General features: G+C 56.9%; 1 protein-coding gene across 2 annotated transcripts in view; it reads right to left on the minus strand.

The window, feature by feature from the left end:
* Positions 1 to 12,002, minus strand: part of Crmp1 (collapsin response mediator protein 1) — a 62,226-nt gene continuing 50,224 nt past the window's right edge. Inside the window, exons 11-14 of one of the 2 annotated variants that reach the window (XM_047566599.1) lie at positions 11,505 to 11,675; positions 6,177 to 6,356; positions 3,780 to 3,945; positions 1 to 1,015 (exon numbers count right to left, since the gene is read on the minus strand). In XM_047566599.1, the coding sequence (XP_047422555.1) occupies positions 924 to 1,015; positions 3,780 to 3,945; positions 6,177 to 6,356; positions 11,505 to 11,675 (609 nt within the window). In that variant the 3' untranslated portion in view covers positions 1 to 923. The remainder of the gene's footprint in view (positions 1,016 to 3,779; positions 3,946 to 6,176; positions 6,357 to 11,504; positions 11,676 to 12,002) is intronic. The other variant, XM_047566600.1, reaches the window with a different exon arrangement.

Here is a 12,002-nt window from a genome sequence, read left to right on the forward strand (position 1 = left end):
ATCCTCTGGAAGCCATGCCCACTGTCGGTTATCACAGGGCTGGGAGCCAAGGCTTTCATCAAACCCGAGCAAACACGCAAGCACGTTGGTGGGCAGTTTATTTTATTTTTCACAAGCTTTGAATTCAGAAATAAGAGCCACGATCAGTTAGTTAGTAAGTAAAAATGGGGGTGATTACAAAGGAAAACTGTACAAAACTTTAAAAATCTGACGGCCCCGTCGACCTCCTGAGACCCAGGCCGCAGGCCACAGGCCACCCGGGCAGCCGTCAGCGCACCATCACTGGCCCCGTGGGACGCAGGCCCCTTTCAGAGCGCGAGCCTGGCTGGAGAACGCACGCAGACCAGAAGGACACGGTGGTGAGTCGCAGGCGCCACAGGACGGGGTTCCGACGCAGGACGTGGAGGGTGTTTCCCGTGACCAGGTGGACGGCTCCCCTGAGGGCCGAGGGCCTGGGCGGCGGGCTCGGGCGGGGCGGGAGGGCACAGCTTCACTTCAGCAGTCATGGGACCGCGACAGTCCTGGCGCTGGCGACGCCCGCGGGCTCGGGCAGGAACTCGGTAACATGCATGGACATCCTAGAACTGCTACAGGGCGTGAAGGAACCGCCGCGGAGCGCGCCGGCCGCCGGCCGTCGGAAGTGGAGGGGACGGACGACACGAGGCTACACCTGCGGTTCACGAGGGAGGGAGGATGAAAACACCATGCTGAGGTGGCTCGGAGTGACACGCTTCTGTGGGCAAACATTTCCAAGCAAACACACCACACTGGGACCACTTCTTCCTAAACAAGAAAGGGAAGAGCCTCATTCGGCCTCCCCCGCATCAGCACCAACTGAAACCGTGGGCTCCGAAAACAGGGGCGGGAGGAGCGGCGCCACTCCCAAGCCGGCACTCGGCACTCGGCGCCTCTGCGCCTGCGCGTCAGCCCAGGCTGGTGATGTTGGAGCGGCCGCCGGGGGGCGCCACGATGCGATGGCCCGTACGCCTGGGGTTGTTGTCATCTATCTGGGCACCTGGAAGGGACAAAGAGACACCGTTTCTGGATGAGACCTGCCAGCGCCAGCTCGACCTGCTGATTCTGCAGGCTGAGAGTCCTGCCATGTCCCTACCTGGGGCGCGCTGTGTCCTGTCTTGAGATGTCCAGGGTCACCTCTGGACAGCCTCCCTGAGCCCCGAGTGGACTGCTCTCTCCTCCACCCTCGGGGTCCCTGGGCCACCCTCCTACAGCCCTGTCCACCCCATGCTCCTTCTCTTCTGGCTTTCCCAGGAGAATCTGACATTTTTGAGACAGGTGAGCAAACACTTACTGAGTGCCTACTGTGTGCAGGCACAGGCTCAGCGCTTTAGCAAATGTTACTGTTTTGGAGCACATGACAATAGAGCCAAGGGTGTGTTTTGTCCCTTTGTAGAGGAGGAATCGAGGCTCAAGGTGCATCTTGGGGCCGAGCTAGTGGGCAGGGAAGCCAGGCAGGATTCAGGGCCAAGCTGGTTTGTCTCCAAAGCCCCTCCCCCTGTGCATGGTGTCCCCTGCTCCAAAAGTGTTCCATGGATGGCGTGTGTGAGGGGTGCAGCTACATAAGTGTGTGTGGGCATGGGCCTAAGTGTGTTAATTACTCAGAGCCGGACTTACCCCTTCATTTGTAAGGGGCAAATCTGCACGTGGGGAGCGGTATTTTGTTTGACATTTTCAAAGCCAACTTCTAATATTATGCATTCTCTTTCAGTTAAACAGAGACTTAAAATTCCAGCAGGAAGCCCAGTTCCTGGCGCTTGATACATATTTATGCCTGAGAGAACAGCGCAGAGGGGTCACTGAGGTGCGGGTGCTGGGGAGCGAGCTGAGCTCCAGCTGGAGACTCAGGTTTTAATCCAGATTGTGCTCTGATCCTGGCTGATTTGAAGCAAGTCACCCCCTCCCCCACCCGGGCCCCATTTCCTTTTCTGAGAACTAAATCAGCAGCCTGGCGGAGGCCCCGCCTGACTCGGACATGCTGTGGCCGGTCTGTGTAAGTCACCAGAGTCAGCTTGGAGGGCTGCTTTAAACCCTCCCACAGTTCCACTGGTGGACGCTCGTCTTCCTGGTAACTCAGGAATCTGCTCAAGGCTCAGGAGTCAGGATCAGCACGGAACACCGTTCCTCCTCATAACCACCTGTGCCTCGCGGGTTAGGTGTCCGGGCTCTGAAAACACTGGACGAAGGCCACTAACGAACAGCGCTACGTCTGTGTAGCATGATGCCCTGCAGAGATGGGAGCACTCTGTGAAGGTGCTCCTGGTGCTGCAAACACCTCTGCACTTGATGCCAAATGAAATCATTCGTCAAACTGCCAGGCAGCTGGCCGAGGCAGCGCTGGGGCTTCAGAGAGGACCCAGAGCACAGCAGGGAGGAGAGGGCGTGTGCACCCTTCCCGCAGCCCTTCAGTTTCTTTGTTACCCTTATCTGAAGGGAACTTCCTATGCATGTCTAACTGCAGTTGTGCAATGTCTCGTCTCACTTGAGAACAGAGGTCCAGTCTGCAAAGTCCTTGAGAGGTTGTGTTGTCCCCAGTGGTTCTTCCCAGCCTTAAAACAGTCCCTGCATTGTTGGTCAAGTATCCAGCAAGACACTGGAGAGGCGTTTGGGGTCCGTGCTGTGCGACAGTGGTTATCTCTAAACACAGGAGCTCGGGGGCAGGCAGGCCTCCCCGAGAGCCTGGAGGGAGGAGACGGCCCGGGCACAACTGCCTCATCAAGGAGACCCGCTCCGGGCAGGAGGCTCTGTCCCCAGTGTGAACTGCTAACTTCCTCCCTCTGCCCTCCCACGTGCTGCCAGGCTGATCGCCTTTTCTGCCAGGAGGTGCACACTGTGCCCCATGAACCATACTCGGCCCATTACCTTTGTTGCTTTTTTTTTTTTCAGTATGGAACTCAGGGCTCTCACGTACTAGGCAAGCACTCTACCATGGAGCTATAGCCCAGCCCTTTGCATTTTATGTTGAGACAGGGTCTCATGATTACTGGCATGTGCCACCATGCCTGGCCCAGGGCCTGTGTTTATATAGCTCATGAGTGTTTTCACATTTTAAATAAACAATTGCATTTTTAATGGCTATTTGATGTGACCACTGGATTTTTCCCTGTGACTCACAAAGTCTGAAATATTTACTATCTGGCCCTTTAACAGAGTGTGCTGGCTCCAGAGCTAGACTGAGGCTGTCCATTTATCACCCCCCTGGCGCTCCTACCACCCCACACAGCAGGCACCCGGACACCTCCACAGGCTGTGGACAAAATTCCACTCCATCGCTCCAGTGTGACAAGAGCGCCCTCACGTGGTCTGCTCATGAAACTGCAGGCACATGCTTGGGGGGTGTGTCTTAAGAAAATGCCTGAGTTTTGCTTTTTGAGCACTGAGTCCTGGTATTTTGACAAGTTTTCTGAGGCCTGGGTTTCTTCTCTAAATAAGGAAAAGATCATGGATCACACAAGCGACTGGGAAATCACACAAGACAGACCTGCTTCCTCCCCACCATGGACTGCCCTGCTCAGCCCTGAACCTCATTTAACTCACAGGTACCTGTGTACAGACGTCCCCAAGGATTTCAAAAACCAAGGTCAGGAACCAACATGCTGCCCCAAGGACCCCTGTGCTTTGTGACCTCCCTGCCCACGCTGCCTGCACAGGACAACAGGGAAGGGCGCCCCAGCCCTGCTCTGCTTACCGTCACCTGCCCGAGGCACAGGTCCCTTCCCGCAGGTGCAGTAGGAAGGGCCTGGAGAGCCTGGGTGGGTCCCTACCTGACAAGCTGAAGTTGGACTGGTGGAGGTTCCTGATGGGTGGTGGCTGGTGTTTGGAAGGCGAGGATTTGGCGGAAGGAGCGGGAGTTGCATATTTGGGTGTAGCTGGCACCTCGTACACGGGACCGTCGTACATGCCCCTGGAAACCCCTTGCAGTGCAGAAACCTAGATGGAGGGAGGAGGGTGACCACACTGTGTGCCTGACACGCCTGTGCCTTTGGCACAGAGGCTGAGTCCTGCCATAAGACAGGAATCTGAGCTCCTCATGCACACACGCATACACTCACCTGAGCCCCACTGAGCACACGTAAACACAATCACACTAGTGCACACACAAGACACACACCCGCATGCACCTGAACATGGATATACTCAGAGTAACACATATTCATACACATGCATAATACACACAAATGTACATATATATACACGTATGCACACATGTACACACTATACACACCTATTTATACAAACACGCATACACACACTCACAGATCTACGTGCATGAATACACAGAGATGTGCACAAGCTTCACGCAGGAGGACCCAAGACCCTTCCAACAGGAAGGCACTCTCACTGAGGCTACCCCACTTCCCCCAGGGCCCTGAATCCCACACTGGCCATACCCAAGGGTCAGTATTCCTCTGTCCTAGCAGAAGTCCACAGTGAGACAAGGACTTAGGGCCAGAGAGTCTGTTTGGGACATGATTCCACAGAAAGGAAGGAGAGGGGTAGCAGATGGGCAGGGCCTGTGGGCAGCGGGGCTCAGGGCATGGCTGGGCCTGCACAGCCCTTGAGAGGACAGGGATAGGACGCGGGCCCAGGCCCAGGGCTCAGGCTGCCCTGAAGAGGGAATCCTGCAGCAGAGAGGCTGAGCCACACTCTAAATAGGAGCTGTGGGCCTGCAGAGGACCTTGGAGCTGGCAAGGGGACTGGGCAAGTGTTCCAAGCCTCAGAGAGAACATGTCCAGGGACATGTGCAGGGCCACCAGGGGTCAGTGACAGCAGGTGACAGAGTCCTGACCCCAGCCCTCCCGGCTCATTTTAGCCCCAGCTCTCAGGCGCCAGCTGACAACACTCGCTGTCACGCAGCCCTACCCATGGCCACCTGGGCCTCCTGCTTCTTGGGCCAGCCCCCTCCACCCACCTCCAAGCTCAGGTTGGCCGGAAGCAGGCTCTGTGCAGGCCTTTCCCTGCCTGCCCTGGCCTCTGCCCCGGGCACGCGGGAGGGCAACCCCTGAGCAGAGGGACCAGGCCCTCCTCCTGCAAACAGGACTCGGGATTTGAGGGCAGACCTCTGCTCTTGGAGAAGCAGACTGTTCACATGGGCCTCAGGTTCAGAAGGGATGAAGCCAGCCCAGGGCGTTGCTGTCCCAGCCAGTCACCGGATCCCCCGGGTCCCCACTCAGCTCCTGGCCAGATCCCGGCACTTCTCGGATCTGCCTCGCTGCTGCCCATGCCTGTCTCCCCCTGATGGCAGCATCTGTGCACTTCGGTGTCTCTTGACTGGCGCTGCCCCTCACGGGAGAGGCAGAGGGCCAGCAGATGGACGGGGAGCAGCCCTGGGTGCTGGGGTCTGGGAGGGGTCTGGACTGCTCTGTCTGGAACAGCAGGTGATGCCGCTGGCGAAGACCACGGGGAGGGGCGCCCGCACATGCACACGCCCCAACACTGCCCGCACCCGCTCTAGCACGTGCACACGACACACCCGGGTAAGTGTGCACACGTGCACAGTGCACACGCACACACACACACAGCAGGCCCTCTGGCACACATCTGCTGGCTGGAGTGGGAAGCAGGTTGCCACGGTGATGGGAGAGTGGCAGGCAAGACACAGAGGGGTTCATCTCAGCTGTGAGGAGCTTCCTGCTCTGAGCTGCAGGGACGGGGCAGAGCCGCCCGGTGCCTGTGCCAGGCCCTCCCAAACCAGGGCTGAGGGTCTTCAGAAAAGAAGGAAAGGCAGACGCAAAGCCTGCCTGCAAGGATGGGAGGACGGGGCCGGCAGGTGGGAAGCCAGCCAGAGCTGGAGGACGCTGGGGCTATATCCCCAGCAGACGGCCTTGGCCTGAGGCCTGCGCGCTGTGTGGCTGGCGAGTCCTTCACAGCTGTGGGCACCAGGGTTCTGGCCCGAGAACTGAGGCTCCCGAGAGGATGCGGGACAGAGCCCAGCTCGGCTGGGGAGTGGCCTTCCCCTGGCCCTCCCGCGCCCACAGCGAGCACCCTCTACAGTCTGCACGGCCTCGTCGGGAGCCCGCCGCTGTCCTGGGACGAGAGCCGCCGACGGGAGCAGACGGGGAGGCAGTTGGCTGTGACGTCCGTCCACTGCGCCGTGACAGACCCGACTCCCCAGGAAGGTGTCACTCTGACCCAAGGCCGAGCGCCCCCAACCCGCTCACCTTACTCCTGGTTCGGACGCGCTGGTAGAGGAACTCGGGGAAAGGTTTCCGCGGGATGAAGCGGCCCACGCCCTTGTTGACCAGGATGCTTCCGTCCTCGAAGACGACCTTGCCCTGGCTGATGACCACCAGCGGCGAGCCGTGGCACTCCATGCCCTCGAAGATGTTGTACTCCACGGCCTGCGTGCCAAGAGCAGCGCTGCACCCGCCGTGGCTCGGGGTTTTCTCCGCACGAACCACGCCAGGGAACAGCCAAGTAGCTGACCTCATGCCCAGCACCTCCTGTCGTCAGGACTGGGCACAGTGCCACCCACGCCACACGGCGTCCCAGGGCACCGAGGTTGCTGGTGGCCCTGTGCCCTCAGTCCTGTTGTCCTAGGGCGTGCTGAAGGGGACCAGTGGCCTGGGAAGAGGTGGGGCAGCTCCAACTACAGGGGGCGTTTGTCTTAAATCACGTTTGTAGGGTAGCTTTCTAAAATGTGACCTACGCGGTGGAAGGACTCAGGCTTAGGTTTACTTAAAGCCCCTGCTGCATATCACCTAACCACTCTCCAAAGGGGTCAGTCCAGGACCACGGAAGGGACAGCTGGCACTCCCCACCAGTGCCGGGTAGACGTGCTCCTGTCCTTGTTGGGCTCAAAGACCAGAGAACGCTTTCTTTAGAGCGCCCGCTCCTGTCCCCACTCCTGCCGCGTGACTGCCCGGAGCCAACGGCTGTCCTCTATTATTTTAAGTAGGTCAGGTACGTGGCTGAAAAGAGCGAATGCAGGGAATTCAACTACAGCGTCTCTCACGCTCCAGAGGCGAGCACCTCGGAGAGCTGCCGCGGGCCCAGGCACTTCCTGTGGCCAACACCTGGCGCACGGGCCGGGCCCCACGGACCCCGCACCTTGATGTCCCTCCCTGGCCCAGAGACCGTGCCACGTCCGCCCAGGGCGTGGTCTGAAGTGCTTTTCCCGCACTGCGACCCCACGTGGACGCACCCCCAGGTCCCAGGGAGGGACCATGCCATTTCTGTACCTGTGCTAAAGCAACAGTAAAGGACATGCGTGTCCTTTACTGGAGCCGCCAGCCCGGCTCCAGATGTGGAGCTCGGGTGAGGGAAAGCGGGTCTTCGCCCCTGGTGGATGGGCCCTCAAAACAGGCGGCCTGAGGTTCCCTCCCACGGCCCCCACCGCCCGCCCGCCCGTCTCCCAGCCCGACCGCTCCCATCACAGTGCCTGTGCGCGGGGGCTCCTGGACCGTGGTCCCTGGACGTCTCAGTGCTGCAGGCCAGTGACGCCAGGTCTTTGAAGACCAACAGACGCCACTCCTACATCTCTTCCTAGGTCATGGCGTCTTTCACGCTGCTCCGTGGACCAGGGTCTTGGTATTTTCCTACTGATTTCTACGTACACACTAGACGGTAAAGAATTTCTCCTGCAGTATGTGTGCGGCAAAAACCGCCCCACTGGCCCACTGTCTTCTGTTCTCAGAGGAAGTAAGCTCTTTTGGTTGTTTTGTTTCACTTTTATATTGTCAGTGGTCAAACAGACCAATCTTTTCCTTTACAATTTCTAAGTTTGGTATCTTGCTTCCTCTTCAAAATGATCATTTTTACAAAGGTATGCTTTATTCTCATTCCTTCCAGTTTCATTCAATATTTGATGTTTTGGGTTTTTTTTTTTCTTTTCTTTTACTTTATTTTATGTAATAAAGAGTGGGGCAGAGGTCAAGCCTTCCGACCAGTGTTCTAACAGAATTGTCGAGAACTACCTTTTCCTAACTAATTTTAAGTGCCTCCTCTATTGAAACCAAATTCTCATCTGTGGTTGGTCTACTTCTCGGCTCTCTCTTCTGTCTCACCAATCCCATGCTGTTCGGATCACTGTAGTTTTGTAACATGTTTTTATAACTGAGATGACTGACAGCCCCTCCTCAATGCTCCCTTTGTCCAGGAATATTTTGATTATTCTAACATCTACCATCAAGAAAAAATAACCCGTTGACATTTCTGATGGGATTACTTCAAATTTACAGGCTTCGTTAGAAAAACTGACAAGCCCGCAATGTGGAATCTTCTCGGTATCCAAGTCCTGGCATTTACACAAGTCTTCAGTTTTATTGCTGCTACTGTTGGTTTCCAAGGTGGTTTTTAATTATTTCTAAGAGAAGTTATTGATTCTTCATATTTTTTTTATTTTATTTTATTTATTTTTTTTTTTTTTGGGTGCTGGGGATCGAACCCAGGGCCTTATGCTTACAAGGCAAGCACTCTACCGACTGAGCTATCTCCCCAGCCCCGATTCTTCATATTGATTCATAATCAGTCGACAGATTCTCCTGTAGTTTTTGAGGACTGTGCAGTGCACACATGGGGTGTTCCAGGCCACGGTGGCACCTGGACACAGCTGGACACACGTCCCAGGTGGCATCCTGGGATGAGCTGCCCCCAGGAGAGACACACCACGCGTTTGCATTCCACTGAGTCTCCTGAAGTGGCCTGCTGGGCAGTGATTGGTGACTGCAGAGGTACTAAAGGGACAGCGCCTCTGTACTAGGTGACGGCCACTTGCCACAGGGTGTTCGGGGGGGTTCTCAGGGGCTTCGGCATGTTACTCACAAACATCACATTCTATGTTCACAGCTGCACAGAATTCCACCTGTTTCTTCCTTTCTTAAAGGAAGACTATGAACAACTTTTAAAAGTCAGATATATCAAGGACCATGATAAAAAGCCTGCCTCCCCCCTCCGAGAGCCCCAGTCCCCTGGGGCCCACCTTGGGGTGACTGCTGGGCTGTGTCTCTTATACCCTTTCAAGGGCACTGTCTGCTGATGGATGCTAACAGCAGAGTGTGGAGCGGCCAGACGAGCCGCGGGAACCAAGCACCGATCCGAGCCTCGGCTGGGGAGCCACTGAACGTGCCAAGCGAGAGCAGTCGGTGGCAGTGGGTCACATGGGCACAACTCCATGTATGTAGTGTCCAGAATGAGAAGATCCATGCGGATTGGTGGGTGGTGGCTGGGGGCGGGGAGCGGGCAGAACGGGAGCCACTGCTAAGGGGTGCAGGGTTTCTTTTGGGGTGAAGAAAACATTCTGGAATTAGAGATGATGGAGAACCTTCTGCACATGCTGAATGCAGAGCATCTCCACTGTCAGGGTCTCCAGACCCGTGCCACCCACGGGCGTACTGCGCCCGTGACCCTGTGCCGTGCACTCGGAAGCAACCACAGTTTCTACCAAGATATGAAAAATAGAAGTTACCTTCTTTTTACAGAGAATACTGTAGAAAGTTAATCCCTTCAGTTTTTAAGAAGTGAACTCTTTTTAGTTGGTAAGAGTAGCACGTTTCTTAAAACCTCTCAACCCAGGTCTGAGACGCGTGACCTTCCTGCAGTGCCTGAGTACCCTTGCCTCACAGAAGGGGACACAAAACCCTTCGGCCAAACTGCCCCTGGGACCCTGCACTGTCCTCCTTGCTACAGGAGTTCAGGTCTGCCCTGGCACCAAGAGGAGATGCGTCCCCGAGTTTCCTGCTCTGAACAATGACTTCCCAGATGGGGAACCCCGGGTGCATGCCTTAGGGCTGTGAGTTGAACTGGGATGTGGCCTCGTTTGCAGTAGGGCGGGCCCTGAATCCAAAGGCTGGTGCTCATGGAAGGAGAAGCCTTGTGGGGACAGAGGCAGGAGAAGTGAGGACACCCCAAAGCCCAGGAGGACGGCTGGGCAGGCCAGAAGCTCAGGAGCAGGGAGCGGCTCCGCCCGGGGCCTCGGAGACACACAGCCCGCCAACAACTGACGCTCCTCCAGTCCCCAGAACCGAGAGAAGACAGTTCTGTCGTGTACGCCAGCCAGGTTGTGGTGCTTATCATGGCAGCGGTAAAATCTGCCGTGCTTGCCCTGGCTGTCCCTGCCGTTGCTGATTAATAACAACGTACCTAACCTGGAAGAGGACCGTGAGCATTAATGAGACGATGCATGGAGAACACAAAGCACAGACCAACTGCAAAATCGCATTTGGCTGGGTCACCGAGCACTGAAGGGCAGTGAACTCGCAGCGAACCCAAGGCCTTCCTGAGCTCAGCCAGGTGCACTCCCCTCCGGTCCTCCTGTGGCCTTGGGGAGCTGGCTTGGACGTTCCTCCCCTCGGGGTCAGGACCACCCTGAGCAGTAAGCAGCAATCCAGCAGCCAGGTGGAGGAGGGGGTGGAGGGCGCACCCTCTTGCCTACCAGACCTGGAACATTCTCCTACAGCCTCTCCACAGTGTGCACAGCTTGCCTAATAACTGAAGGTCCGGCTGCATGCCCCGCAGGACCATGAGTGTGCACAACAGCACACGCTTCTTCCGGTGAGGATGACCTCACTCAGCCTTATTTCCTCCTGACTCTGATCCAGGGAGCTGGAGGGTGAAGCTCCGTGGTATTACCAGAAGCACTGCTTCTCTTCAGAATGACCCTGGATTGGTGAGCTGGACAAGACCACGATCAACCACCAAAACCTCTGCTTCCCGTGGGATGCCTCTGGTAGCTGAGCAGGCACCTGTGGGCCACAGCCATGAGCTGCTGCAAGTGGCTCCAGTGACTTCCATAGGAGTCTTCCTTGTGCTGATGTGGTGCCTCGACCCTCACCAGAGAGTGGCCCGGGGACAGGGAGGACTCCCACAGCAGACCAACACTGCACAGCTCTGCTTCGGGCTTGTTTCTTGAACAGACCTCAGTGAGCAGGGACCAGGATATGGCTCTTGTGCCATTCTTCTGTGTGTGACCACGGCCGGTCCTGCAGAGTGAGTGCTGGAGGCAGCACCCTATGCCATCTCTGCACCCTGAGAAATCCAGGCCACATAAGATGCAAAGCAGAGACAACCCAAACCACGGGCTTGGGTGCACACGGAACACGGAACGGTGTGCCCCTCGGCCGTGCCCAGATGTGGTGCACCTTAGGGCCAACCCTCCCCTGCCCGCTGTGGCAATCAGCCACAAAGCTAAGTGGGAGGTCACTGATGGACCAGATCGGATCCTTCCCAGCTTGACAGTGAAATTGGAGAGAGGATCATGGGCCTATTACTTCCCCTCTCTGAGCCCGGTGGCTCACTACCTGGAATCAGGAGCAGCAGAGTGGGGTGGCTAGGAATGCACACGCCTGCGGACAGGAGCTGTGGGGAGGACACGCCTGAGACTTGGGAGCCCCTGCTCACAGCCCTCTCCATGTCGCCAACTGAAGGAGAAACCTGAGTGCGGAGTCATGCCAGACTTGGAAAGTTCACAAATCATTTTAACCGGAGGCTTCCAGTGCGATTGTGAGCACAGACCGTTCAGGCAGCCGAGGCGTGGTGGGGCCAGGACTTACCGACTTGTGGCTCTTGGCTGTTATGGTCTTCACCTTGTCCGGGTCCCAGATGACCACGTCGGCATCAGAGCCCACGGCAATCCGCCCTTTCCTTGGGTACAGGTTGAAGATCTTGGCTGCGTTGGTGCTGGTCACAGCCACAAACTGGTTCTCGTCCATTTTGCCTGTAGCCTAAAGGGAAAGTCCCAATGAGGAGAGAAGCCACACAGCAGGGAGAAGGGCAGCAGGCGCAGATGGGACCTGCCAACAGGGTCCTGCGGCCGGTCGGCCGAGCTCTCCTCCCAGCTGAGAATGCGCCGGCCTCCGAGAGGTCAGGCCTGGCCTCAGAGCAAAACTGAGTGATGTTGCCAAGGGCCCTGTGGCAGTTTGTCAGTGTCACTGGGCCCAAGTTTCAGTGAGAAGAAGACCTCGGACTTCAGGTCTCTGCTCACAGTGAGTGACCCGGGCTTCCTCTGTAACAAGAGCTCTCCACCCACTCGCCACCCCAGCTCCCAGAAC

The sequence above is a fragment of the Sciurus carolinensis genome, chromosome 10 (assembly GCF_902686445.1).
Source record: "Sciurus carolinensis chromosome 10, mSciCar1.2, whole genome shotgun sequence".
Taxonomy (NCBI): Eukaryota; Metazoa; Chordata; class Mammalia; order Rodentia; family Sciuridae; genus Sciurus; species Sciurus carolinensis.